At 39.1% G+C, this 25973-nt stretch overlaps 1 protein-coding gene across 1 annotated transcript; it reads right to left on the reverse strand.

Moving 5' to 3' along the window:
* Window positions 1-374: 374 nt before the first annotated feature.
* On the reverse strand, window positions 375-23561 carry LOC134575256 (zinc finger protein OZF-like). The gene is made up of 4 exons (XM_063434514.1): window positions 23414-23561; window positions 22909-23035; window positions 12015-12116; window positions 375-1832 (listed from the first exon to the last, which is right to left on the reverse strand). The coding sequence occupies exons 1-4, from the start codon at window positions 23435-23437 to the stop codon at window positions 610-612; spliced, it is 1476 nt and encodes a 491-aa protein (XP_063290584.1). The 5' UTR covers window positions 23438-23561; the 3' UTR covers window positions 375-609.
* Between the last annotated feature and the right edge of the window lie 2412 nt (window positions 23562-25973).

A 25973-nucleotide genomic window follows, 5' to 3' on the forward strand; every position in this document is an offset into this window, starting at 1 on the left:
TAAAAAGCAATGCAGAACTTGGAAAATAAAATTTTTACATTTCCAACACTTTTTTTTTTAACGAGGTTATTCATATTAACTATGTGTCATATATAAATATTTGATGTGGAATGAGCAATGTTTCTCCTGAATAAAATGATACATAAATTGTGGTTGTAGTGGTGTCCCACCAGCCTCAGTGGTTGCACTTAATATGAAAGCTGTAAAAACGTAAATACTAGTTAATTATAACTATTAATATGCCTAAGAATATCATTTAGCATTTAATCTATTACTGAATTCCTGTAGGTAATAAAATAACGAATGAAAACAAAACCTACCAAAACACTAAAATTAAGTTGCTGTACACACTTAAATGACCCAAGATTTTTTTTATTTTAAGCCAGCATATAAAAACAAAGATGACATTTACAATTGATATACCGTACAGAATAAGAATCAATTATGAATATACTCTTAATCGTAAATAAGTGGCACCTGCTTAAAAATTGGTTATTACGTAGTTTCAACATGATAGAGGCTTTGCTATAGTGTGAGATGATGGGTAGTGAATAAGATTTGACTTACAGTTTTAATAGGTCTCACATTCACAACACAGATGTTCTCATGTCAATCCATTGATGCCTCATAAACCTTAGAATGGACTATACCATTTCCCATATTCAGAACATCACAAAGTTTCTCTTTTGTGTGAGTTCTCTGATGGCTCACAAGATGTGCATGCTGGCTAAAATATTTTCCACATTCAGAACATGAGAAAGGTTTTTCTCCTGTATGAGTTCTCAGATGTGTCACAAGAACCGAATGCCGACTAAAACATTTCCCACATTCAGAACAAGAGAACGGTTTTTCTCCTGTATGAGTTTTCTGATGCGTCATAAGAACTGAATACCGGCTAAAACATTTCCCACATTCTAAACATGAGAAAGGTCTCTCTCCTGTGTGAGTTCGCTTATGGTCAAGAAGATGCGAGTGCAGGCTAAAACATCTCCCACATTCAGAACATGAGAAAGGTTTTTCACCTGTGTGAGTTCTCTGATGATTCACAAGATCTGATTTACTGACAAAACATTTCCCACATTCAGAACATGAAAAAGGTTTTTCCCCTGTGTGAATTCGCTGATGTTTCACAAGCTCTGCTTTACTGAAAGAACATTTCCCACATTCAGAGCATGGAAACGGTTTTTCCCCTGTGTGAGTTCTCTGATGTCTAACAAGAAGTGAGTGAATGCTAAACCTTTTCCCACATTCAGAACATACAAACGATTTCTCTCCTGTGTGAGTTCTCTTATGCATTACAAGGTTTGAGCGTCGGCTAAAGCATTTCCCACATTCAGAACATGAGAAAGGTTTTTCTCCTGTGTGAGTTCTCTGATGATTCACAAGACTTGATTTACTGACAAAACATTTCTCACACATAGAACATAAGAATGGTCTCTCTCCTGAGTGAGTTCTTTGATGTACAGCAAGACTCGAGTTTCGACTATAACATTTCCCACATTCAGTACATGAGAATGTTTTCTCTCCTGTGTGAGTTCTTGATTTTGCAAGAGATGAGTTACATGGAAAACATGAGAAAGGTTTTTCTCCTGTTTGATTTGGGAGGTTGACAAATTCTGAACAGCCAAAACATTTCCACCATTCAGAACATGGGAAATGTTTTTGGTTTCTGTTTACCAACTCATTTGTAGACGTACACATTTCTGGGCGATTCTTTGATTTTTGAAAATTAAATTCCCTGGTCTTTTTATTAAAAGATTTCTTTAGAGTACTTCTTAGTGCACTTTTGTTCTTGTCAAGTCCTTCAAGATAACTTCTGCTGACGGAATCACCTGAAAGAAAAGTACTTGAAATGAAAGAAAATCAGATTTTTTACCAAAAGATCAGAAATATGACTATAAAGAATGATGGTGATTGTAAAGAACCTTAACTACTTAAAGACCACATGACATCTTTTAATACCTGGGGGTCCCCGCTATCATCTGGGGCCAGAATTAGTGGTCCCAGATTGACCAATGCTCTGTTTGCAAAGTTTAAAGTGAGCGCTGCAATTAGGGATTTAATTCGCCATTGTTACAATGCGGTGTAAACAGGGTTAAATCCCTGCTCACACCAGGAAACCCAGGTATCAATAGATACACGTTGCTCCCCTCTGTCAGATAGGGCTATTTTTAGTGGCCCCAGACTTTTTGATGAGAGGCAGTACTGCATATGCCCCTTTAAATTCATACAAAGCAATGCAGCTAAGAGATCAAATAAAGCTTAAGTGATTCTCTCACTGGATCTAGTGATTGGGAGAACCGACTTTGTCAGTTGCCCAGCACTGATCGCAATGCATTGGGCATACTGTATTCAATGTTCAAGATGTAAAGCTGTCATACAGACAATAGCCAGTAGATGGCAGCAACATACCACTGCTATTGATATTAGCAAAGTGAATCATTTGGGATTAGTATTTGGTTTATATTTAAGATGGGTTCCAAATTAATTTTATGATTGGGATTAGGTTTCAGATTAGGGTTTGGATTAGGGCCAGCAAGGGAATCCCTCTTCTGCTATCAGCTGATAGATTCCTTATAACACTTTATAGAGTTTTAGGATTAAGATTAGTGTGGCGGAACAAACCTCGCCACTATGTTCTGGAGAAGACTGGTTGCTCGCCTGCTGCCTCTGGACTATGGCCCCATGTTAAAAGCTTGTATTTTCCCCTGCAGAAAGGCTTGTTCGTGCCTTTCAGCCTGGGTGTTCGGTAGATTGAATCTACCGAACCAACTCACGAATGAACGGACCACCTGGGTAAGGAGTGTGCCAGTGATTTACCTCCCAGAAGCTGCGGTTAACCGCAGCTTAATGGATGAACGCTGGGTGGCCGCTGTTCGTATAGCCGAACACGTGGCAGCGGCCATCTTAAACTCCCGAATGGCCAGCGGTGTTCAGCTCCAAACCTGTGGAACTCAAAATGGACAGTTAAATGCACGAACAACACCGAGCCGCCGACCTCCCATCTCCTGCCTTCAGTCGTTTAGCCAAACGCCGGTCCATTCGGTATTTTAATGTGTGAACAGTGTTACCCCAGATAGAACTGTATTACTGCTATTCGGTAATAATGTGCGCTCAGATCTAAGCTATCTGGGGATAGGTTGAATGTACCTGTTGTATGCAATGGCTGCACAGTTATATATTTTTATGTCTTTTTACTGACATGTGGTTAATGGAGTTTTGCCTTTGTCCTTGGAGATAATTGGATTACTTCCCAATTATCTCCAGGATAGAGGGGAGGGATTGTAATGTACTGTGGGAGTGTTTTAACCCTGTATGCCTGTGATTGGTAATTTTACCATTTGTGTCCCAGTCTTCCATCTGGTCCCATAGGGGAGTGTCCACCAGGTGGAAGACCTGCATAAATACACGGGCAGGTAGCATTAAATCAAAACACTGCTTGACCCTCAATACGGAGCCATGTCTCCTTCTTGGGGGGGGGGATTTACTGTATGCTGCTTCAGATCGATTGCCAGGAGTGTAAACTGTTCGTATGTTTTTTCCTGTTCGCCTGTTTGCAGTATTCGTATGGTTCCAATTCGGGAGTTTGGAGCATTCGTATGGTTCCGGTTCGGGAGTTTGAAGCATTCGTGTGTTTCCGGTTCGGGAGTTTGAAGCATTCGTGTGTTTCCAGTTCGGGAGTTTGAAGCATTCGTGTGTTTCCAGTTCGGGAGATTGGTGTTCTGCAGTAGCTGCCTGTGAATCTGGAAGGGAATATCTCCTAAACGGCTTTTAACCTCTTTTATGCCTGGGGGTGCCGTTACAATTAGGATTAAAGGGATGCTCCAGAACCCTAAAGTACTTTAGCTGGCTTAAAAGCTTTATGTGTGAATAGTGTGTCCGTGGTTTAATTATGCAAAAAAGTGTAGATTTCAATAGAAATTAACACTTTTATAAATTAAAAATGATTACACCCTCTTGGCTTTCAGATTCCCTCTTGGCTGTCAATCAGATAACTGGTCCTGTTTCTTTGGTTTGGCTAGCTCAGTGGAGGTAAACCCAATAGGCAGCAATTGCTCAGAGCCTTGCAAAGACTTCTTATTGAGCTACATTAGGAGGTCTGTGATTGGACAGACACAGAAAGTCTGGGCGGAGTTAGAAGGGGAACACTGGCAAAAGCAGTAGACAAGAGAACTGCAGGTTTTGCATGCTGTTTTTATATATACCCCCAATGAAATAATGCATAATTAAGCATGCATGTTTTCATTTGGGGCATATCTACTAATCCGTAATTTTTTTTAATTCTATTTTGTATTTGGAGAGTCCCTTTAAGGTTAAAATTAGGGTTAGGCTTAGAATTAAGGTATGGGTTAGGATTAAGGTTAGGCTTATGATTAGATTAAGGATTAAATTTGGAATAAAGATTTGGTTTAGAATTAGGGTTTGGTTTAGGATGAAGGATTTAGACTGGGATTAAGATTGTTACTTTTCAAAGGTATGAGCAACTGTTATACTCCGGAGAAGCTGAGGAGTATAGTTATTATTCATTTTTGGCATTTACATAGTGCCAATTTATACTGCAGTGCTGGTTAAGATACTTGTATTACAATGTGACATGAGATTTTCAAAAATATAAAAAATACAATGTATATGTAACATTTTAAAAATAAAATTACCCAAAAACTTTGAAAAAAATCATTAAAGGTCTCATTGCAATAAAGCTCAAAATAGGTCATGTGAGAGGTCTAATGGTGTTGCTTTTGCACATAGTATGCCTTAACGGAGTAATTTAAACAAGTGAGCTACTAACATGCTCTCAATGCATCATAGAACATCTTAAATTTGTCTTTTTTTTGTTTTTTAACTGTAATGGGCAGGTTATATATTCAGCTCTGTATTTTCACAAAAACTTGACAAGGGGGTTATTCTGTACTCAGGAAATATAGCCAAGCACAATCTAGTGATTTTTATTACAGTAGCCCATATCATGTTTCCAAAATAAACTGCTAACTGTGCACGTAAAAGCAAATGGGAAAATGGGAATCAGCTGAGCAACGGACGCTCACAAAATACACGTCCGCGATTGGTGGAAAAGCGGACACGGAGCCTACGAGGGTGAAGCTTTTGATTCAAAGGAGGAGATGGACCACGAAGTATTAACTCAGATTGAAAAAGCCCAAAGAAACGTATCTTGGAGAATACAGGAAGCCTTCTGGATATTTATTGTTTTAGATTGTTTTTATTTTTAATGAAAATAAATTGTTCATTATTGGATTCTAAAGTGCTACCGGCTATTCGTTCCATCTACCTCAAGAAGGAAGGGCTGCCTCCCTTTAGAGGACTAACAAGCTTTTATACCTAGAGCCAGGTTTGCTTTTGGCACTCAATATTTGTGTGACCTATTGGTATATTTTATTTTTTTATATACTACACCAGAAGTTTGCCTCTCTGTGTTTATCCAAATAAAAGAAGAAGAGGGAGGGTGTCACCTTAATACACCAAGGCAATTGTGATTTGAGCTAGTCCCTTCACTTGGCTCCTCCTTTGTGAGTCTGGCTATTTAGGTTTCCACATTTTCCTTAATTTTTGGATATACTGCACTATGTATCTTTCTTTCCCCCTCATTTCAGTGCTTCTATAGGGGTAAGTGAAATATTTTCTAGCCCTCCTTTCACTGTTTTTATATTATTGGTGGGCTAAGATACTCCCATGTAAGTGGGTATAGCAGCTGGTAGATTGACATTTCACAAATATATTTACGCGCCCTCTTAACACAGAGCACTTACGTACACCCCCTGTCCTGGGACTAAGGGACCATGCTGCGCTGGCATATTTGGCATATTAGGGCGATTACCAAATAGTTGTATATATTTCTCTTGTCATATTAATTAAGGTTTGTGTATTTATATCTGGTAAAGTATAAGGCAGTTCTGTAAATGTTGGATTGTTTAAATCCACACATTCAGCATCAACCCCAAGGACCTGATGAAGATCTTTGTGTCTGAGCTATAAATGTTTCAAGAATAATTGTCCCATGACAGGGATATGTGTCTTCTCTACCAAGGTAGAAATTTTCTTTAAAACAAGTAAAGTTAGTGCTTCCAAGCCCCACGTTGGGCGCCATTGTAACCGCTAGTTCCCCTATTTACCACTATAACGTCATAAAGCATAGAATTTAGCAGGGCTGACCATACAGATATCTTTGTCAAAAATATTATATAGTTGGTAAGAGTTTCTTTATTTAAAATATATAAATAATAGAGAATACAATAAAAAGAGAGAATTGGAAGAAATAACTTATTGGATTTTTAAAAAAAAATATTTTATTGAACATAAATGGCTATATAAATGAATATAGACATGTAAAGACTTAATAATCCATTAATATATTATAAAGCAGAGTATAGGGGAGCACAAAACCAATGGGGACAAAAAACGGACGTATTTTGTTCCAGCCGGATCAAAGACTTATTGGAATCCCATCAGACATGGGCCTCGATTTAATCACTGAAAGTCCTACGATGGACTGAAACGTCGATTTGCTGTACGAAATAATGAAATTAACACCGTGGGATCAGTGTGATGAATCCAGGAGCTGGTCCAGTAAAAAGGCTTTGGTTGAATTTTTAGAAGATGGATGGCAGTATTTATATATATGGAGTGTATACCTTTAAATCTGCTATAGGCAGAATCAATCTGATACACGCCAAATGTTATACTTTATATGGAAAAGATATTGACCATTTCATGTATAGGAAAACAGTGTGAGGAACTGTTTCCTCAATTGTACTGAAATTGGGTGTGGAAATTAGTGTATAATGACACAATAATTTGTGGTGTATACACCTTTAAATCCGTATAGACATAGTGAGTGGAGTGTATAAAAATAATTTACTTTGTTATCCAAAGATCTTATAAGGTAGAGATACAGTGCAATTAGCTGTATTTTGTAATATAGTATAATCAATAAACTCCAATATATTAAAAGATAGCATCCATTATATTAAAAATGATAATAGATGAGAATTGTAAAAAATAAGACTTTTTATTTAGGCAAAAGTGACTGTGCCAAAAGTATACAAAGTATTAAAATCAATGAAAGTTATAAAAATATAAAAAATAACAGCCAGGGATGGTTTGCAAGAATGTTACCAGCACATCTGTATTGGTGATTCCGTACCAGCGGGGTACGGACGCAGATTGTAGAACCAGCAGCTGTTTTTTTCCACCGAGCACAGAACATTCTGAGACCGACCGGCAAACAACGTGCAGCACCCAGAGTGAGGTCTGGGACGCACGCCAAACCTCACGGACAGCCGGCAGATAGTAACAGTTTCTGCAACATACTATCCACATCCATCCAGATCGGTCCCTGTGGTTAAAACGGAATCACCAATACAGATGTGCTGGTAACATTCTTGCATGTTTGTTATTTTTTATATTTTTTATAACTTTCATTGATTTTAATACTTTGTATACTTTTGGCACAGTCACTTTTGCCTAAATAAAAAGTCTTATTTTTTACAATTCTCATCTATTATCATTTTTAATATAATGGATGCTATCTTTTAATATATTGGAGTTTATTGATTATACTATATTACAAAATACAGCTAATTGCACTGTATCTCTACCTTATAAGATCTTTGGATAACAAAGTAAATTATTTTTATACACTCCACTCACTATGTCTATACGGATTTAAAGGTGTATACACCACAAATTATTGTGTCATTATACACTAATTTCCACACCCAATTTCAGTACAATTGAGGAAACAGTTCCTCACACTGTTTTCCTATACATGAAATGGTCAATATCTTTTCCATATAAAGTATAACATTTGGCGTGTATCAGATTGATTCTGCCTATAGCAGATTTAAAGGTATACACTCCATATATATAAATACTGCCATCCATCTTCTAAAAATTCAACCAAAGCCTTTTTACTGGACCAGCTCCTTTTGAGTTTTGGTGAAATCTCTGCCTATATCCAGTTTTGAGCGACTCCATCCACCAGTCAGACTCCCTCATTCCTGTGTGTTGCACTAGGCATACCAGATTAACCCAAAGTTGATTTGCTGTAGCCTGTGTGCTATGAATAAAGACGAATAATTTTCTTCAAAAAGCCCACCGTGTGCCTTTCTTCGGGGAGATTTATGTTGCTTTGGCTGAAAGAGCACCGTGGCACTTATACTACAAATGTGAGTGCAGGATCGTGGTATATATATATAGTATATCATTTCTAATTACTACTGATCATTTATATGTTAATTATACATCTTAGGGTTAAAAGCAGTTGTAAAAATTAAAGGAAAAACATCCTTATCAGTCTATCGTCATGACCTAGACTTCTTTAAGAAGACCATCTCTTGGACTAAAAGTAAGATTGAGGTAGGGAAGGCCTTGAATTGTTGTTGCATTCACACGGGACAGGATGGCCTAAACGTCGTATGCACTGAAAGTGGGTAAGAGGGTATTCAATAAAGAATCTTGCAACAGTTTAAAGAAATACAATTGAGCAATGTCTATTATACCTACAATTGCTCATCACAAAATGAAATCCTACCTCAAAGATTCTATGTCTCTCCTCTGCTTTTTAGAGAACCTAATGGCAGACCAACTACATTTTAGTTACATGCGATGTACAATTCCCGTTCCCTATTATTCCTCACCATTGGGGATGTGAAGCAGTATCTAAAAAATGTAAAAACAGAATCTCAGAGCAACAAAATATATTTCATTACAGAAGGGATCAAGATTATAAAACAACAATCAAAAAAGATTCGGAACGGCAGTAAAGCTATAGGACGAATGGCAGTTTAGCCAAACCTATGCAATGCTGCATTTACATGCTATTCCCTCGCATGTGTCGAGAATAGAAGAATGGTATAATATTGCGCAAAAGATCTTGGATATGAAGAACTAGAGCAATATGTTATGGTTGAATAATATAACAGTAAAAAAAAATCATAGATAATTCCAAAGGCAATTTTGTTTTCAAAAACATTATTTCTTTTTTTGATCAAACTGAAAACCAACATAGGTATAAAAGGATAAAATAATAAAATATGTACCCGTAGAAATAATCGGATATAACCTTTCAGAAATGAATACGTTGAAATGGTTTAATGATGCAAATTTAAAAGTGGCGGACTTTCTAGAGGCCGGTATGAAGCTTAAAACATATAAACAATTACGGTACTAATGGAATATGCTGTACCTCCTCAGGATTATTTTTATTTGATCCGTATTAGAAAATAATATTTTATAACTATATGAAAGCCAAAGGTTTTGGAAATATTAGAGCATATTTTTGCTACACACTCTAATAAAAATATCCTTTAAAAAAAAGTTCATTGTTTTGTTTAAAGTTGTGGGAAAAGAAGAGAAAGCGAAACCACAGACTACCTGGTCTGAAGATCTTGGAATAGATATAGATATAAATACATGGGGGAAAAGCCACACATTGCCTAAATATTCAAGAACTTCATTATAAAATAATGCATAGATGGCATTATGTTCCCACAAAATTGCAGAGCATTGATTCTAATCATTCTGCTTCATGCTGGAGGTGTGGAATAAGTGAAGGAACATCTCTCCACATCTGGTGGTCTTGTAGTTTGGATAATAAAATATGGATTCAAATCTTTCAACTAATCTCGGACATTCTAAACTTGGAAATCAAGGCTTCTCCAGAAAGGGCTATGTTACATATAAACCTGGATAATATATATAAAAAAAAAAAAAAGGGAAATTCTTGACTATCCAGTTATTTATGGCTAGGAAACTGTTTTTTTCAAGAATGTGAAAGGAAAAACAGGAAATCCCTCTGACGGCAGTTCTGAATCAAATGCACTTTCAGTGTATGATGGAGAAAGGTTATTTTATGGCGTTTCACAGATATGGTTCATATAAAAAGATATGGGATCACTGGCTTATAACATATCCAGATAGGAGTAATGTATAAACTGCTTTTTCTTTTAGGTCTTTAGAATGAGGTGGGGGCCTTTAACTCTGGGTCACGCGGGCACTGTCTTTTTGTTATTTGTCCTATGTTTGTGCTATCGTAGATAGGGTGTTCCTTATAGGATTTAATACGTTATGTCAATTAATAGTAAGGAAATGATTATTGAATGTGTTCTATGAATACCTCTCTACTGTCTGATTGGAAGTTTGTGTTATTTATTATGTAAAAAAAAAAAAAAAAAATCTAATAAAGAACAATTTTGGAAAAAATAAAAGATTATAAAAACAACAATTCTTTATTTTTTATTTACAAAAAAGAGGCACAGCTAAGGGGACCAGGTTTGCTCTCAGCTATGGCAACCTATTATGGTCGACTGGGAGTACCAGCACTATTTGGGGCGAACATGCCTGGTGATTAAACTTGGTTTCCTATGTTTTTAATCTATGATGGTCCAGAGGAGTGCTTCATATATCTTAATACTATGACAGGGACATTGTGTTAATCTTTTGAATAGAGTAAAAATAGATAAAAAAATTTAGATTTGCAAATGTTTATCCATTACAGCAATATTAATACTTGGACTTTTTTTTTTTTTTTTTTAAATGTCCAGCCACCAATAAGGAACTTGGCTAGACAGTGCCCCCAAGAACCAATTTTTACATCTCAGGAGGAACTGTTCTAGGATGAATGACTTTGAGAATCAAGCCTCTATTTTAACCCCTTAACGACCAAACTTCTGGAATAAAAGGGAATCATGACATGTCACACATGTCCTGTATCCTTAAGGGGTTAATTCAAATGAATAATTTTTAGAAAAAAAAAATACCGCCAAGAAAATCTAGATACAATTAAAATTAAAGACAAATGTCTAACATACAAAAAAATCACCAATAAACCCCCCCCTTTTACTTTCATTATTGTAGTTCCCTACAGTGCCCCCCTCCCTCGGCGCTGAAGGGGTTAAGACTCCTTCAGTCACTTACCTGAATCCAGCACCGATGTCCCTCGGCGCTGGGTCAGGCTCCGCCCACGCTCCTCCCCCAACTACGTCAGCCGGCGGGGGGAGACCTAATGCGCATGTTCAGCAATGGCCGCGCTCACATCAGTATTGCCCCATAGAAAGCATTAATCAATGGTCGTCCAGCGTCAGATACCGGACCAAAGGTCCGCTTCAATCAAGGAATCCCTCTAGTGGCTGTCTCGTAGACAGCCACTGTGGGCAAACTTGGAGCTTCAATGTAAAAGTTGCACTTTCTCTGGAACTGCAATGTTTAACATTGCAGCACTAAGTGCAAAAGGGACACAGCACCCAGACCACTTCAATGAGCTGAAGTGGTCTGGGTGCATTCAGTGTCCATTTAGATTGTATATTGCATTTTGCTGATTTAAACGTACACCATCATTGGGCGTAACCTATTTTTCTGTTTTGTTTTTTGTTACGTCATAACTTTGCCTATGCTACATTGCAATTGGGGGCCTGACATTCACGGACTGAACATCTGTCCTAAATGGTGAGTCGATCAATTAACAACGATGCAGGATCCGGCAACCGTGGGTTCCAGGACTAATTACTTCAATCAGTTGAAGTAGTTAGGATGCTACGGTGTGGGGCACTGCACTAATAGCAGTAATTTGTAAAAGCGAAAGGAAGAGGTTGAGAGGTAAATATTGCTGATCCAACAGTATTTGTGTATAAAATGAGGAGGACAAGGATGTAGTAACTGTAGTAACTTTACGTAACCATGAAGAAGAATTTAACAATGAGTAGTGTCTACTTGACTTGTTGATGATTCAAATGTTTAGCCTTCTCTTAGTATAGTATATACATGCAATGAATATGAACAGTCTCTCCCTTTAACCTGGGAACAAAGCACAACAGAGTCTGTCTGGGGCATAATGAGTAACTAAACACTGCAAACTCTCCCCACACTGAGCTGTATGGAGAGTTTCACAATAATTCAGTTCCTCTGCAGAGATCAGGAAGGTAGAGAAGCCTGGAAAAAAGAAAAGCCAAGATCTCTGACCCAGAAAGGAGCCTAATACCACCTACATGTTTATTACTAACCTGGGCCAGTATTCAAAAGACTATCCTGCAGGTGGCTCCTGACATACGGCTCTTCCCCTCGCTCAATCGCTGATATAATCAAAGGCGTCATGTGAATCCTTCCTGTATTTAACGGGACACATTATTAACAATTAGAATTTAAAGATCTTCCAAGCGATACACATTTATTATGATTACGATGAGTTAGGAACATATGTGAAGAAATGTCAATTTGTCCCAGATAAAATAGTAAAAGTGGTGAGAGCACACACAAAAGACAAAATAACAAATCTTCAATTTAAAAGATAAAATAACGGGGGCAGAGCCAAGCCACTGACCTGGACGGACGCACAATACAAGAGCTCCGCACAGAAAACCTGAAAAATCGGCAAAACATATTTTTATTTCATACCCCAAAGCCTGCTTCGCATACCTGCAGTTGGCACCAACGACATGGGACGAAAGACTAAGAAGCTTAAACCTGAAAAGCAGAGATTGGGCATGAATATTGGGGACCTGTGGCGCCAGGCTCAGAGAATGGCCGACTTCTCGGACAATGACACAGAGATTTCCGATGACATCTCCCTGGGAACAGCAGCGGGATACCCGCCGGAGCAGAGAGCCCTCGGGCCCTCCACCTCTCACCCAGCCTCAGCCCCTGTAACAACAGCGATCATGAAGGATCTCAATAACCAATGTGTGAGCGCTAAAATCCCATGCAGAAAATATGGCAGCGTTCACAAATACAATGCACAAGAGATTGTGAAAAGCAAAACAATAGTTACCAAAAAGAACGCGCTAAAATAATCTGTAAATATAAAGAAACAAATAATGGCGCAGACCATCTGGTAATAATAGTATGGGGAAAAGGTGTTATATGTAATAAACTCACATGTCCCAGAGCCCTATCACCCCTGGCTCTGGGTTTGAAATGCTCCTTGGGAGAGGGGATATTCCCACACTGCAGGATAGTCAGGAGGATATGTCCACTGATAATTCCGTTGTGCTGTATGTAAAAGGAAAGAAGGGCAGGACCTCCAATTGAATAGTATCACAATTCGTTTTATTGTATAAAAAAGGTTAAAAACCCTTACTTTGGATGTGGTGGGTACAAACTCGCAGAGTCACCCACATAAAAGCATAAAACACATGTATTCGAAAAAACGCTTCCTGGTTATGGTCCGGTCACGTGATCGCTTCCGGGTCCGCCCTCCAATGACGTCCGTGTGACGCGTTTCGCCCGCCTCCACAGGCTTCTTCCGACAACGTCATGGGGTTTCAGTCTTCCTTTTAAGTCCATAGTGCCGCCCTTCTCTCGCCTCATTGGTCGGGGGGCGTGGTTTCACACGATCTTTTTCAATCATTCAATTGCACACTAATAAACTTCATAGACTTAACCCCTTCCAGCACCCACACTAAAATGGTTATATTCAGTGTCACATAAGAAATGGAATCATCTAAGTGATGTTAATCCCAATTATTTCTAATGTATATATAGACCTTATCTAAATTATTCTACATAATGATTTATCAAAGAGACATCTTCTTACTTCATTAAATTATATTTTTAAGTATACACAATGGATATTATACGAGGGTAATTGATAAAAATTCTATACAAACAATACAACAGAGATCAATTCTAGACAGCAGGAAAAACCTTAACTTTTCCCATATCCCTTAAGATAGACAGTGCAGATATATTATGCTCATTTCTAAAGTATACAGTTCTTATACTAAATACAGGCTGACATTATTGCAGAGTACCTGCTGATTGAAAAAGGGGGGGGAGAGGTTGGAAAAAACAGCCATTATAATTTATTTACAAAAAATGACATTACAATTTATTTACAAGAAATGACAAATTTCAAATTCTCCATTTAAACCCCTAGGGAACAACGATTTCAATTTAAACACCCACCTCATTTCTTGTTTCGACAATTTATTGTCTAGATTTTCACCCCTCCAATTTCTACCAACTCTCTCTATCCCAATAAATTGTAATTTGGTAACATCTCCCTGATGTTTGTGAATAAAATGGGAGGATAGGGGGTGCTCCTTAAAACCTCTTTTTATGTTACGCACATGCTCCTCGATACGAGTGTGCACTTGCCGGGTAGTTTTGCCGACATAGTGCATATTGCACGGGCATGTGAGGACATAAATACAGTTTGTGGTGTGACAAGTTATCAGTTGTTTCACACTATATACTTGTTGTGTATTGCCCCCTATTAGTTCTTTTTTGACACACTTAGTGGCTCCCGTGGTTCTGCACGCCAAGCAGTATCCGCATTGGAAAAAACCCACATCTTTATTGAGGAAGTTCTTATTTAAATTTTCTTGTCTAAAGCTGCTCTTTACCAGATGGTTCTTGATACTCGGTACTCCCCTGTAGATGATCCTTGGTTTTTTCGAGATTATCTTGTCTAACAGGGGGTCCTCTTTTAAGACAAACCAATATTTATTGATTATATTTTTTAAATCCTTATTCTTCCCTGAATAATCAAAAATTAGGGAAACTTCATTCTTGTTACTATTCTTTTTATTTTCAATCTTTTTACTTGATTTGTCTAGTAGCTTTTTCCTATCTATTTTCCCCACTTCCTTATGTGCCTTGTCCAATAGAGTCCTAGGGTAGTTTTTAGCCGTGAACTGTTCTACTAACTTGTCAATCTGACTCTCGCAAGTTTCTCCACTTGTGCAGTTTCTTTTTAACCTTAACATCTGCCCTTTGGGGATGTTGTCCAGCCACGGGCCATAATGGCAGCTGTCATAAAAAATGAAACTATTAACGTCCACCTTCTTGAAGAAGGTTTCAGTACATATTTGGTTGTGGGAAATAAAAATTCGTAAATCCAAGAAATTAACCTGACTATCACTATGGTCCATAGTGAGTTGAATCCCCCATGAATTGGAGTTTAAATGTGTCAAAAAGGCTGTAAGCTCTTCTGCAGAGCCCCTCCAGATCCAGAACAGATCGTCGATGTAACGGCGATAGGTGACCAGGTTCTGCACCCAGCCATGACCACCATATATAAAGGATTCCTCCCAATATGACATAAAAAGGTTTGCATAGCTGGGTGCGAACCTAGTCCCCATCGCCGTCCCAAGGATCTGTAGGTAGAAAGAGTCCAGGAAATAAAAATAGTTATTAGTCAGAATAAGATGGATACCCTCCAAAATAAATGTCTGTTGGTCCGGGGATAAATTTGAAGCCGACAGAAAAAATTGGACGGCCTCCATACCCTTAGAATGTGGGATAATCGAATAGAGTGATGACACATCCGCCGTTACAAGGATGTCACCATCCTTCCACTCGACTTCCTCCAATATTTGGAGAATTTGACTAGTGTCCCTTAAATAGGCTCTTGTTCCCTTCACTAGGGGTTGTAGACATAAGTCAATATACTCCGACAAGGGGGCTGACACCGAACCTATCCCAGAGATAATGGGCCTCCCTGGTGGTCTAGTTTCATGTTTATGGATTTTCGGTAGAAAATAGTATACAGGTATCTTGGGATAGATGACAACCAAATAGTCATATTCTGTTTTAGAGATAACTCCCATTGATAAACCTTTGTTCAGAAAATCCATAAACATGTCTTTTTTCTCATGAGTGGGGTCACCTTTCAATTTTTCATACGTAATGCCGTCATTGAGTTGTCTCAATGATTCCTCCACATAGTATTCCCTGTCCATAAGGACGATGCCACCCCCCTTGTCGGCCGGTTTGATAATCACGTCTTTGTTCTCTCTTAAATCAGCCAAAGCTTGCTGTTCTTCCTTATTCAAATTCATTCTATTCCTATTTATTCTTTTGATACGTTCCACCTCTCGCATCACTAGTTCCTCAAAAGCATCCATTGACTTAGTCTTACAGCCCTTCGGAAAAAAGGTGGATTTCTTTTTAAGTGAGGTGAGATTGGGCTCCTTTAATTGCACATCTCCATTTAATCCCTCAGTAGTGTCCACCTTCTCCAGAAAGAAGCGTTTCAAACATAATTTTCTAACGAACTTCTTCAAATCTATATAGACTGAGAAATGATCCATATTCGCAGTAGGGCAGAATTTTATCCCCCTAGCCAATACTCTATTCTGCATAGTATTTAGTGTAAGTTTCGAAAGATTGTATATTCCCTTGATGTCTATATCCTTCCCCTTTTTCCTTCTCTGTATCTTATTTCCCCCTCTTGTTCCTCTCTTTCTATTCTTCTTTTTAGTGGAGAACTTGGGAGGTTTAATTTTATTCTCTCTTTTCTTTTGTGTTCCCAATCTAAAAAATCCTTTGGATGTCCCTCCCGTCCCTGGGTAGTATCTCTGATTCTTTGTTCATTAGGCTCCTTAGAGTCTATTGGTTTTCGATTTAATCCTTGGGAGGCTAATTCCCAAACATTGGACTCTGGCCCTAATTTTTGGGTTCTATCTCTCTCCGTTCCCTCTATATTGGTAGGAACTCTGATAGATCTATTCAAAGGTTGTTTTTCATACTTCTTAACTGGGGTATCCCTCTCTTGACCATTTGTCCTCCACTTTTGGTTATAGTTGTCTTTCTTTTGATACTGTCTACTCCCACTAAAAGATCTCCTCCTCCTTCTATATTGGTATCTGTCTCCATTGTATTGTCTGTACTCTTGTTTATATTGTTTCCTATTCCCCTCATATTTCTTTACTGGGTATTCGTTCCTGGGTACATAATTATGGGGTTCTAATTTTCCCCTTCTATTTTCCAAATTTCCCCTATGGAAAGCATGTACTTTGTTCCCCCTATAATCTGATTTGTCTCTCTGATATTTCTTCTTTTTGATCGAAATGACTTCCTTTTCTATTTTATTCATGTCCTCTACAATCATTTCTGAGTGCTTTGCCATCTCCCTGGACTCCAAAAAAGGTTCTAGGAGTTCTTTAATAGCTCTGATCTTCATGTCTAGTTCCCTAAGATTCAGCTGCCTCCTCTTAATGATAATCTTGATAAGGCCTATAGAAATCACATTTAGATATTGATCCCACTCCTCCATAAATTCTTCGCTATCCCTGTCAAAGGTGGGTGTTTTGTTGAATCGTAACCCCCTTGGTACCATTTCTTCTTTAATATACTGTTCCAATGTGGCAATTTCCCACTTTATTTTTAATTCTTTAGTAAGTAATTTTTGTAAATCCTTACATAGTTCAGGTATTGTTCTGGGGATATTAGGGGTATCGCAGATTATCTCTTCCCCAAAAATGTTATCCAGATTGGAACAGTATTTACTCCTTGCCTCAAATATAGACATAGTGGATTACACAGCAAGCTCACAAGAAAGCAGAACACAATAAAACACCAGGTAAATATAGTGAACTTAGAAACACAATAACCAATGTGTGAGCGCTAAAATCCCATGCAGAAAATATGGCAGCGTTCACAAATACAATGCACAAGAGATTGTGAAAAGCAAAACAATAGTTACCAAAAAGAACGCGCTAAAATAATCTGTAAATATAAAGAAACAAATAATGGCGCAGACCATCTGGTAATAATAGTATGGGGAAAAGGTGTTTTGGAGGGTATCCATCTTATTCTGACTAATAACTATTTTTATTTCCTGGACTCTTTCTACCTACAGATCCTTGGGACGGCGATGGGGACTAGGTTCGCACCCAGCTATGCAAACCTTTTTATGTCATATTGGGAGGAATCCTTTATATATGGTGGTCATGGCTGGGTGCAGAACCTGGTCACCTATCGCCGTTACATCGACGATCTGTTCTGGATCTGGAGGGGCTCTGCAGAAGAGCTTACAGCCTTTTTGACACATTTAAACTCCAATTCATGGGGGATTCAACTCACTATGGACCATAGTGATAGTCAGGTTAATTTCTTGGATTTACGAATTTTTATTTCCCACAACCAAATATGTACTGAAACCTTCTTCAAGAAGGTGGACGTTAATAGTTTCATTTTTTATGACAGCTGCCATTATGGCCCGTGGCTGGACAACATCCCCAAAGGGCAGATGTTAAGGTTAAAAAGAAACTGCACAAGTGGAGAAACTTGCGAGAGTCAGATTGACAAGTTAGTAGAACAGTTCACGGCTAAAAACTACCCTAGGACTCTATTGGACAAGGCACATAAGGAAGTGGGGAAAATAGATAGGAAAAAGCTACTAGGCAAATCAAGTAAAAAGATTGAAAATAAAAAGAATAGTAACAAGAATGAAGTTTCCCTAATTTTTGATTATTCAGGGAAGAATAAGGATTTAAAAAATATAATCAATAAATATTGGTTTGTCTTAAAAGAGGACCCCCTGTTAGACAAGATAATCTCGAAAAAACCAAGGATCATCTACAGGGGAGTACCGAGTATCAAGAACCATCTGGTAAAGAGCAGCTTTAGACAAGAAAATTTAAATAAGAACTTCCTCAATAAAGATGTGGGTTTTTTCCAATGCGGATACTGCTTGGCGTGCAGAACCACGGGAGCCACTAAGTGTGTCAAAAAAGAACTAATAGGGGGCAATACACAACAAGTATATAGTGTGAAACAACTGATAACTTGTCACACCACAAACTGTATTTATGTCCTCACATGCCCGTGCAATATGCACTATGTCGGCAAAACTACCCGGCAAGTGCACACTCGTATCGAGGAGCATGTGCGTAACATAAAAAGAGGTTTTAAGGAGCACCCCCTATCCTCCCATTTTATTCACAAACATCAGGGAGATGTTACCAAATTACAATTTATTGGGATAGAGAGAGTTGGTAGAAATTGGAGGGGTGAAAATCTAGACAATAAATTGTCGAAACAAGAAATGAGGTGGGTGTTTAAATTGAAATCGTTGTTCCCTAGGGGTTTAAATGGAGAATTTGAAATTTGTCATTTCTTGTAAATAAATTGTAATGTCATTTTTTGTAAATAAATTATAATGGCTGTTTTTTCCAACCTCTCCCCCCCCTTTTTCAATCAGCAGGTACTCTGCAATAATGTCAGCCTGTATTTAGTATAAGAACTGTATACTTTAGAAATGAGCATAATATATCTGCACTGTCTATCTTAAGGGATATGGGAAAAGTTAAGGTTTTTCCTGCTGTCTAGAATTGATCTCTGTTGTATTGTTTGTATAGAATTTTTATCAATTACCCTCGTATAATATCCATTGTGTATACTTAAAAATATAATTTAATGAAGTAAGAAGATGTCTCTTTGATAAATCATTATGTAGAATAATTTAGATAAGGTCTATATATACACATTAGAAATAATTGGGATTAACATCACTTAGATGATTCCATTTCTTATGTGACACTGAATATAACCATTTTAGTGTGGGTGCTGGAAGGGGTTAAGTCTATGAAGTTTATTAGTGTGCAATTGAATGATTGAAAAAGATCGTGTGAAACCACGCCCCCCGACCAATGAGGCGAGAGAAGGGCGGCACTATGGACTTAAAAGGAAGACTGAAACCCCATGACGTTGTCGGAAGAAGCCTGTGGAGGCGGGCGAAACGCGTCACACGGACGTCATTGGAGGGCGGACCCGGAAGCGATCACGTGACCGGACCATAACCAGGAAGCGTTTTTTCGAATACATGTGTTTTATGCTTTTATGTGGGTGACTCTGCGAGTTTGTACCCACCACATCCAAAGTAAGGGTTTTTAACCTTTTTTATACAATAAAACGAATTGTGATACTATTCAATTGGAGGTCCTGCCCTTCTTTCCTTTTACATACAGCACAACGGAATTATCAGTGGACATATCCTCCTGACTATCCTGCAGTGTGGGAATATCCCCTCTCCCAAGGAGCATTTCAAACCCAGAGCCAGGGGTGATAGGGCTCTGGGACATGTGAGTTTATTACATATAACACCTTTTCCCCATACTATTATTACCAGATGGTCTGCGCCATTATTTGTTTCTTTATATTTACAGATTATTTTAGCGCGTTCTTTTTGGTAACTATCATGAAGGATCTGCTCGCAGTCCTCCAGCGCACACACCAGGCAGATATGGCCCACCTCAGGAAAGACCTCCTAGGCCTCACAAACCGCATGGGGCACTGGAAAATGATACGCGCCAAAATACCCAGCAAACAGCTCGACTCCAACAGGCAGTCCAAGACCTGCAACAACAACAGGCAAACACAGACTTACGGTTTGCAGTGATGGAGGACCTGAGGCAAAGGCTAAACCTCAAAATTAGAGGAATAACAGAGAACACACCGGAGACAGAGCTGCCTCATCTCGTTCGGCGCCTTCTCACGGCACTACTGCCACCTAAGCAGGCAAAAACGGTGGGGCTGTAGGGGATATTCCGTCTATAAAAAGCAGCAAAAGCACCAATTTCAGCACCGAGAGACCTCCTGGTCAGATTCCAAAGCGGCAAGGACAAGGCAGCTGTCATGGCCGCAGTTCGGAACCACTCACCATATACATTTGAAGGCAAGTCGCTCACATTCTACGCGGACCTGGAAGCAGAATGGCATGGAGGAGATCACTTCAACCCTTTACCACGCTTCTCCGGTCTAAAGGCATCACGTATAGGCGGAAAATACAGCGCACGCTAGAAATACTACACGGCACTACAATACACTCAGTCCGGGACCCTCAAGAGGCACGGGCCCTTCTCCCCACTCTGGGTTTGCCTGAGGACGCTCTGACCGTGGCACAATCATGCCCAAATGCATCGACAACCCACACATGGAACCCGGCAGCAGTGACCCCGTTCATGCCTCGGGGAGCAACCCCAGCAACATATGCCGAGACCACTGCCTGAACTTTCCTAGAAGACCTGCAGAGACGGGCATACAATTAACCCTGCAAAAGGTTTTCCAAACCCCGGTTGCACTCCCCATGATTAATGTTTTACATTGTATCTCTTGCTCTTTGTTCTAAGTTTTTTGGTTTTTTTTTCTATATTTTTACTACTGTGGTTTTTATCTGTACGTTAACTATGACCCTCACTATCCCTATGTTCAGGAACTGCGGTTGGCACGACCTACCAGGAGATAAGTCTGGCACACAGGGAACGTGAAGTGACGACCACCTCCATACATACATACACTGAACTCTAACCCATAGCACCATACCCCCGACAACACACCCACCACACCCCACAACCTCAGGGGGGACCAACTCTTAAGCCAGGCAGCACCCATATAACACAAGAGACCACAAAGACAACCATGTCTGAACCCTAGGCGACAAACCTGCTCGGCAGACACCCCTCACTCAACCAGAGTCCCACATACACGAGTGAAAGCTTTAAACCTCCCCCCCGCATACACCCCAACAAACAACAGGACACCCAGTACTAGACCACAATTAAGTACAAATGCTGACATGCAACCCCCTGGCTAGTAGCCCCCCAGCTAAAGGCCCCGACATACAAGTCGAGTATCGAGAGTGCAGAACCTATACAACTACACTTGGAGGCTGCTTATAAATTGCCCCATCACTGGACATGTCCTCCGTCACTCACATACTTGGCCTCATAGGGGGAAAGCCAACATGCAATTATCCTACAGAATAATTCTTGACAACCCACACGCTACCCATATTAACTGAGAATGTACCCTAACAGCCCACCAGAACTGGTCACCCTAACCCTGGGGAACTCACCTATGCTCTAAGGTTTTCAGCTAGATCATCAATGAGGACAGCAATAAAACAGCCCGTACGACCCTATGAGCGACTGGACTCACAAGGCATCAAACCTACATTACGGTCTGAATTTAGCTTAATTAACGGGCGGATGAGCGCCTGCATACCCTCTTTTTCTCCTAGCCACACGAACCAGAGTGACATACACGATTCACCACTTATTAAAAAATGTGCATTGTTAAATGAAGCCATGCTGTTAACCTTAAGATTTGTTGCAATAACGCTGGTTTGAGCTGTTGTGGCTATGCCAGATTGTAATTTTGTGCACAACAAAAATAAAGAATATATAAAAAAAAAAAAAAAGATAAAATAACAAATTTGTTACCCCTATGATCAATTAGAATCCTGTAGAAACAAAAATCAGAGAAATAAACATAGGGTAATAATGTACAGATAATTTTAATATAGTGAATAAATGTACAAACTCACATATTTCTGAGCCACTTAAATAAAAGCTGGCTCAGACTAGGAACGTTGAATGGATAAGTAGTGGTGTTAGCTGAAATCAAGTGCCGACTGTTTCCTTATCCGTTCTTTTAAAATGCCCAGGATGCAGGTTCTTTTAAAAAAGGTTTATTATTACAGAGTAAAAACAGCAGCAAAAATAAAAATCAGCAATCTCCCTCTCCACACACTGACGCGTTTCAGCCTTTTCCCTGCTCGGTATAAGGAGCAAAAAGACTCCTATTTAAAACAAGAACAAACTGAATGGACTTACACTTTGAAAAAAGCTTCGGCTGAAACGCGTCAGTGTGTGGAGAGGGAGATTGCTGATTTTTATTTTTGCTGCTGTTTTTACTCTGTAATAATAAACCTTTTTTAAAAGAACCTGCATCCTGGGCATTTTAAAAGAAGGGACAAGGAAACAGTCGGCACTTGATTTCAGCTAACACCACTACTTATCCATTTAACGTTCCTAGTCTGAGCCAGCTTTTATTTAAGTGGCTCAGAAATATGTGAGTTTGTACATTTATTCACTATATTAAAATGATCTGTACATTATTACCCTATGTTTTTTTCTCTGATTTTTCTTTCTACAGGATTCAAATTGATCATAGGGGTAACAAATTTGTTATTTTATCTTTTGTGTGTGCTCTCACCACTTTTACTATTTTATCTTCACTTATTTATGTGTGGTGGAGTGACCCACATAGGTGATAGCAGCACCCTGTTTCTTATTGATTTTTAACCAAATATACGCACCTTTTTAGATTGTCCTAGATATGAATATGTTCTTATGAGAAAGATTTCCTCTAAATAGGGTGAGGTTTTCTTACCCAGAGAGCTGAGGGTCTGGTAATTCTCCATCATCACATCCCGGTAAAGCTCCTTCTCTTCATAATTTAAATAGTCCCACTCCTCCTCGGAGAAGTAAACGGCCACTTCCTCAAACTCACACTGATCCTAAATGAGAAATGTCATTGTTACAGATCATCAACCTACAACAGGATTAATTGGCCAGACATTAACTATAACTACTACAAATTATAGCCTTTAATTGTTTCCCATAATCTTTTCAAATGAAAATTACCATAGACGTCAATGGTGGATTCTGTAGATAAATAATTAAAAAAGATTTTCTAACAGATTGAGATCATTTGAAATGTTTATCCAAAAAATTAATTGAGCTTGATATTCTCATATTGTAATTCACCACATCATATTGATATAATAAATATCTTTCTCTCCCTCTACCATATCCTTGAGTTATACTTCCCTATCACAAAGACAGGAAGATGGGATAAAACAATAGAAGTGTATTTTTGTGACTGTAATCCTTACCGGTCTGTTCAGCTGGTAGTCCATCTCTGAGACTTGATACAGATCTCTCAATCACCTCCACCTTCTTCTAGGTTTTTTTGTCCAGGGGTCACTTGATGACTTGCTTTCTCCAAACATTGGACTCCAATTCTAGCAGAGATTGGTGACCTTGTTGGATCCCAGTCATAGGGATATAAAGCAAAGGAATTAACCTAGTGGATATAAATATAGACGTCAGGCATTTTCGATCATGAAATAAGTGTATATTTTTGGTTTTTGAGTCTTTTTTTCCATTTTAAAAGCTGCTCTGTTTAATTTGCAAAGACCCCCAACAGTGACATCACCTTACCTTGTGACCATCGGGGGCAAGGTAAGGTAGGTTTTTACATACCTGAACCTGTCCCTCGCAGACACCTCAATCATCTTCCATCCAGTCTTCTTCAGCTCCTGGTGCTTCAACTGCCAAGTGCCAACTTCAACACTGAGCTCTTGCGCATGCACAAGAGTACAGCACTGAGGTCTATGCGAGTCAACAGGATTCTCCATATTAAAGGATTGTTTGCCCATACAGCCATCACTGGTAATGGCTGGGTTAAATTACAAGCTTGACAAATAAATCCACATTTTGTCAAGCTGAGAAAAAATAAAGAGACAAAGTAGCCCCTTCTTTGTCTCAGTATATATTTTGACTGAGTTGGAATTTCAGTGAAACTCAAACACAGTACATGTGAGCATTTCATAAAGATTTTATACTCATGGGCTGGAGGGGGTGACAAAGCCACTGCAAGAGATTACATGACACAATATTTGCTCACTGGCAGAACAAGTAGCCAAATGGATAAACTAAATGAATACAAACTTAAAGGAGCACTATAGGGTCAGGAACACAAACATGTATTCCTGACTCTATAGGGTTAAAACCACCATCTAGCCACCCTGAGCCCCTCATGCCTCCATAAATATAGCAAAAATCTTACTGTATTCAAGACTGGAACTGCTGGCTTTGTCCCTGTTTCCTTTAGACCTGCCCACCACTGCCTGCTGACATCAGCAGAAGTAGTGGCCTGAGCCAATAACAATGCTTCCCCATAGGATTGGCTCAGACAGACAAGGAGGCAGATCAGGGGCAGAGCCAGCATGAGTCAAACACAGACCTGGCCAATCAGCATCTCCTCATAGCTATGAATTGAATCAATGAATCTCTATGAGGAAAGTTCAGTGTCTGCATGCAGAGGGAGGAGATACTGAATCACAGGATGCATTTTAGGCAGCTATGACCCAGGAAGGATCTCTAACAGCCATCTGAGGAGTGGCCAGTGAAGTTATCACTAGGCTGTAACGTAAACACTGCATTTTCTCTGAAAAGACAGTGTTTACAGCAAAAAGCCTGAAGGTAATTATTCTACTCACCAGAACAAATTCAAAAAGCTGTAGTTGTTCTGGTGACTATAGTGTCCCTTTAACCCCTTAAGGACCAAACTTCTGGAATAAAAGGGAATCATGATATGTCACACATGTCATGTGTCCTTGAGGGGTTAAAGGCACAATCTAAGGACTGAAACTACTTTATCTTAATGTAGTTATTTTAGTGCACAGGTTTTATGGACAATGTGGTTTTCTGGACAACGCCACAAGTCTGTGCATGTTCGGCCCACCCTGTGACAATTCGACATTCAGGGTGGACTAAGAATTCATGAGAACTGAAGAACGGCAATGACCCAACATCACTGCCAGACATAAGAAGACAGCTGCAACTGGAAGAAATATATAGCTAAAAAATGGGGAATCGGAGATAAAAAAAAAACAACACATTGCCGGGACAGTGAGGATTCATAGAAACCCCGCTTTCTATGAATCCTCACTGTCCCGGCAATGTGTTGTTTTTTTTTTATCTCCGATAAACAAAATAAATAAAAGTACAGCCCGTGACAGAGTCGCTATAAAAAAATAAAACCACAGGGAGTTCAGACCACACCAGAGTAAGATCATTCGATGTGTCTCATTCTGGACTATGGAGATCTTAGAACTTCCTGCCCAGCATCATATAGGATGAATTGAACTTGATTTGCAGTTTCCTTAAAGCACAATTAAACCATGAAAACACTTTGGAATGAAGGCCAGAGCATACTTGAGCAGACACTGTAGCACAATGGAGGGTCACAGGATCTTGCAACACAAGCTCCTATAAACTTTGCTATTGTTGCCAGACCATCTGAACCGGCCTTATCCTATAGTGTCTTCTAAGCTGTGCTCCTGCCATCATTCCATTATTTTTGAAGAATTTCCAATCAAGACTTCATTGTGTTTATTTTAGCCTTTATAGAATATCATTTAGTGTGTTCTCTCTCTCTCTTTGTTACCTGTAGTGGGCCAAGGGTAACCTGACTGGTTATCCCGGCTATTAATGAAATAAACAACCCATTTCCCCAGTAACTGGATGACACACAGTTCCCGTGGTACAACAAAAACTTTATTGGCCACACTCGGCTTTATACTTTCCCGATGCAAAGGGTGGATCACTCATAAAGACAATGTCCCCTCCCAGGGGTTGTTTGATGGAACCGGAACCTTTGCTCCTTTG

The sequence above is a fragment of the Pelobates fuscus genome, chromosome 10 (genome assembly GCF_036172605.1).
Source record: "Pelobates fuscus isolate aPelFus1 chromosome 10, aPelFus1.pri, whole genome shotgun sequence".
NCBI lineage: Eukaryota > Metazoa > Chordata > Amphibia > Anura > Pelobatidae > Pelobates > Pelobates fuscus.